General features: G+C 36.2%; 1 protein-coding gene across 1 annotated transcript; it reads right to left on the bottom strand.

Moving 5' to 3' along the window:
- Positions 1 to 1,228: 1,228 nt before the first annotated feature.
- LOC149248273 (histone-lysine N-methyltransferase ATX3-like) lies at positions 1,229 to 2,944 on the bottom strand. The gene is made up of 2 exons (XM_089448661.1): positions 2,447 to 2,944; positions 1,229 to 2,374 (listed from the first exon to the last, which is right to left on the bottom strand). Exons 1-2 carry the CDS (start codon positions 2,942 to 2,944, stop codon positions 1,229 to 1,231), a joined length of 1,644 nt encoding a protein of 547 aa, XP_089304787.1.
- Between the last annotated feature and the right edge of the window lie 228 nt (positions 2,945 to 3,172).

Below are 3,172 nucleotides of genomic sequence, written 5' to 3'. Positions count from 1 at the left end.
GGACATTGATATAAAGATGATGTGTAGGTGAGCTTGTGCTTGGTGGAAAATTCTCTTTCCTATATTAGTTTCCCAATAATTTTGGAAAACATTTGTAATGTTTAGTGTTCCCATATTAGTTTCCAAATAATTTTGGAAAACATTTGTAATGTTTAGTTTTCTGATAATGAAAATTTGGCTATAATGAAAATTTGGCATTTGTAATGCTTAGTTTTCATAGATACACATACTCACACAAAGATCTCGAGTTATGTTTGAATAGATGAATTCTGAAAATAGTTATATCCATATTATCACTCACCTTTATGAATTCCCAAGAACATAATTTTTGTACATGGGCTTTTACCAAACAAACAATGAACATTTTGAAAATAGATACACTCTATACTCTTTATAAATTTGATTATGATGCCTTCTAATATCTAATATTTAAAATTTTACTTGAGAGAACATACTTTTAAAATATAATACACTTTTACTTACTAGTGTTATTTAATTAAATTAGTTTTAGTTTATTTAAAAACTATTTAAAATTATATATATATATATATATATATTTTAATTTATAAAAAATTAAATAAATATAGATATTCCAAAATAAATAAATTTAAAATATAAGAACAAAATACTAATATATAAAATTTGAATATAAAAAAGTGGAACAAAATAATTTGATTTACCTACTAAATGCACAAAGCTGGATAGTACTGTAATCAATCGATCTATGCAAATATAGTATAATTAATTGCAGTGGCCGGACTTTGAGCAAGAGGAAAAATGGAAAAAAACACTTACAGAAATTATATAATCCATAGAAATTAAAATCACATAGAATTGTATTTGAATGCTGTCTGTAAATACATTAATCAGCAATAATAACTCTTGATTCATTCATAAATAATAACCTTTGAATACAAATAAAGATAGGGAATCGTTATGAAAGGATATCATGAAAAATTCCTACATAACTTTACGACATGTTGCTGCTCCGCAAAAGCATCGTTCTCTAATTCCCTCCTCCTTATTTAATTGGTAATCGAACGTTATCTCTTCGTCGGCCTCAATGTCTTTCTTCGCAAACAATGCAATTCGGCTCTCAACACCGACTGGCAGTATCCTCGAAAAACAATTGGGTGCACACGAATGGTTGATCATACGCGCTGCATTTCCCTTCTTAGTGGCATCAATCACTGTTTCTTTGTCGATTGCAAAGAAGTACGTTGATTGTTTACCCTCTGATTGATATCTCTTCTCTTAAATTGGCAACACTGTTTCTTATTATTTCGCCTCTTCGAATGGGTTCGATAATAAAAAGACCATATCTATGAACTCCAGATTTCCCAAAGCGTAATCGCTTTTTTTCATTTTTCTGGCAGTAAGAAAGACGGTCTCTGTATGAAGAGAACTGTAGTGGATCTGCTTCTCGTTCTGTTTTTAATCTCTTGTTTATAGCTTCTCTGGAATGGTGGGAGTATCCCACAGGTCGGTGAGTCATGGAGCTTATGCCCGATTTTGCTTTAAGAAGATTATGCACAGAGGTTCTAGATGCATATGGTTCTTCTATTTTGCAGAACCCAACTTCTTCTAGATTATTATCATTGTTTGAAGATGAACTCTCATCTGATGAATCTTCTGAATCTGTTACCGCAGCTGCTTCCTTTTGGATTCCCATATGTATAGAATCTAGATCAGGGATTCTTACACCCACGTTTGGATCCGGAACCCTATGAGAGGCGCAATACGAAATGTAGGTGCATACATCCTTTCCTTTCTTCTTCCAGTACGACCGCTCCATGTGATACCCTTCAATTAGTGCACACGTGGGATGGTCAAATGTTTCACATTCCTGACACTTGACGCAAGATCCCTGCATTTTGTTACAGACTACGCATGACTTCCCAAAAGAGTCTGGATTTATTTTCAATATGCCATTTACAGGTTCCATAGTTTTATCATTCAAAAACGTTACATCATTAGTAAAACAAGCACAGATAACATGCACCCAAAAGCCACATGTTGTGGTAGGTTTCAGGGCACCTCCCATTACAGGGCAGAGGCAGCAGCGTTGAGGAGTAGTCTCTGTCTTTGCACTCTCGCAAGCTGTGCAAAGCCAGTCGTCCAGCGATTCAATTGCACCATAACAATTTTCATGAACTCCAATATTGCATCCATTGCAGATGAAGATTTTATTATGATGCCAATCTTCAGCTCCATGGCATATTGCACACCTTTCTGCTATCCAGCTTTCTTTGATTGGCTCGAATGGTTCTAGCAGCCACCGTATTAATTCTTTCTCCCTAATGTTGACCGGTGTCTGTCGTTCAGGGTTGAAGAATCCAAGGCCACGAACCCCAGCTCCATAGGCCTCGTTAAGCTAATCAACGAGATACTGTTTGGAATCGCTGACTCTAATACTTTGCTTCCATTTCTTCCTCTTAGAGCCTACATGCTTTTCCCATTGCGACAGGCTCATGGACTTACCCTTTTCACATTCGTTGCATTCACAGAGGATCAGATGGCTATTAGTCACATAATTGGCCTCCTTGTTATTACAAACAACTGTAATGAGTTCTGGAAAAGTGAAAGGATTATTGTTTTTCTCTACAGAGGTTGCAAGGGCCGGTTGCTTCGGCGTGCATTGAGGACAGGAATACTCAGTAAGGCCTTGTGGGTCCTCACTACTTACCTTATCACAATCATAATGAACCCAAATCTTGCATTTTTTACAACGAAGCCAACCTCTTTTGGAAGTGGGACTCCATACCTTCATGCAAATGCCACAGTACTGATTGAACTTGTACAACTTGTAGCGACGTCGACAGATCAACAAGCCCTTCTCAGATGAATTATGTAGCTGCTTCAACTGAACAGATGGTAATAATTCTGAAGCTGGAAACTTCTTGTTACAGCTGCTGCAAGTTGTTTCTTTTCGTTGATCTTGCATAATCCTGCATCCAGAAAAAAAATCTGCTATATTGGCTTCCTCAATTGCATTAAAAAATTTATCATTAAGGTGCTTAGAAAAACTTTTCAAGATTTCTGACTCTTGTATTCTAATGTGCTGAAGTATTCCCAAAAAGGGACGAAGAGAGAAACAGAGATATAGTGAAAGTGAGACAAAGAGAGAAAGAGAGAGAAGGAGGTGGGGGAGTGCAAAAGTGAGAGGGGTTGA

The sequence above is a fragment of the Pinus tabuliformis genome, chromosome 7 (assembly GCF_031772625.1).
Source record: "Pinus tabuliformis cultivar Carrire ecotype Pingquan chromosome 7, CPIR1, whole genome shotgun sequence".
NCBI classification, from domain to species: Eukaryota; Viridiplantae; Streptophyta; class Pinopsida; order Pinales; family Pinaceae; genus Pinus; species Pinus tabuliformis.
This window is presented reverse-complemented; position numbering and strand designations above follow the sequence as displayed.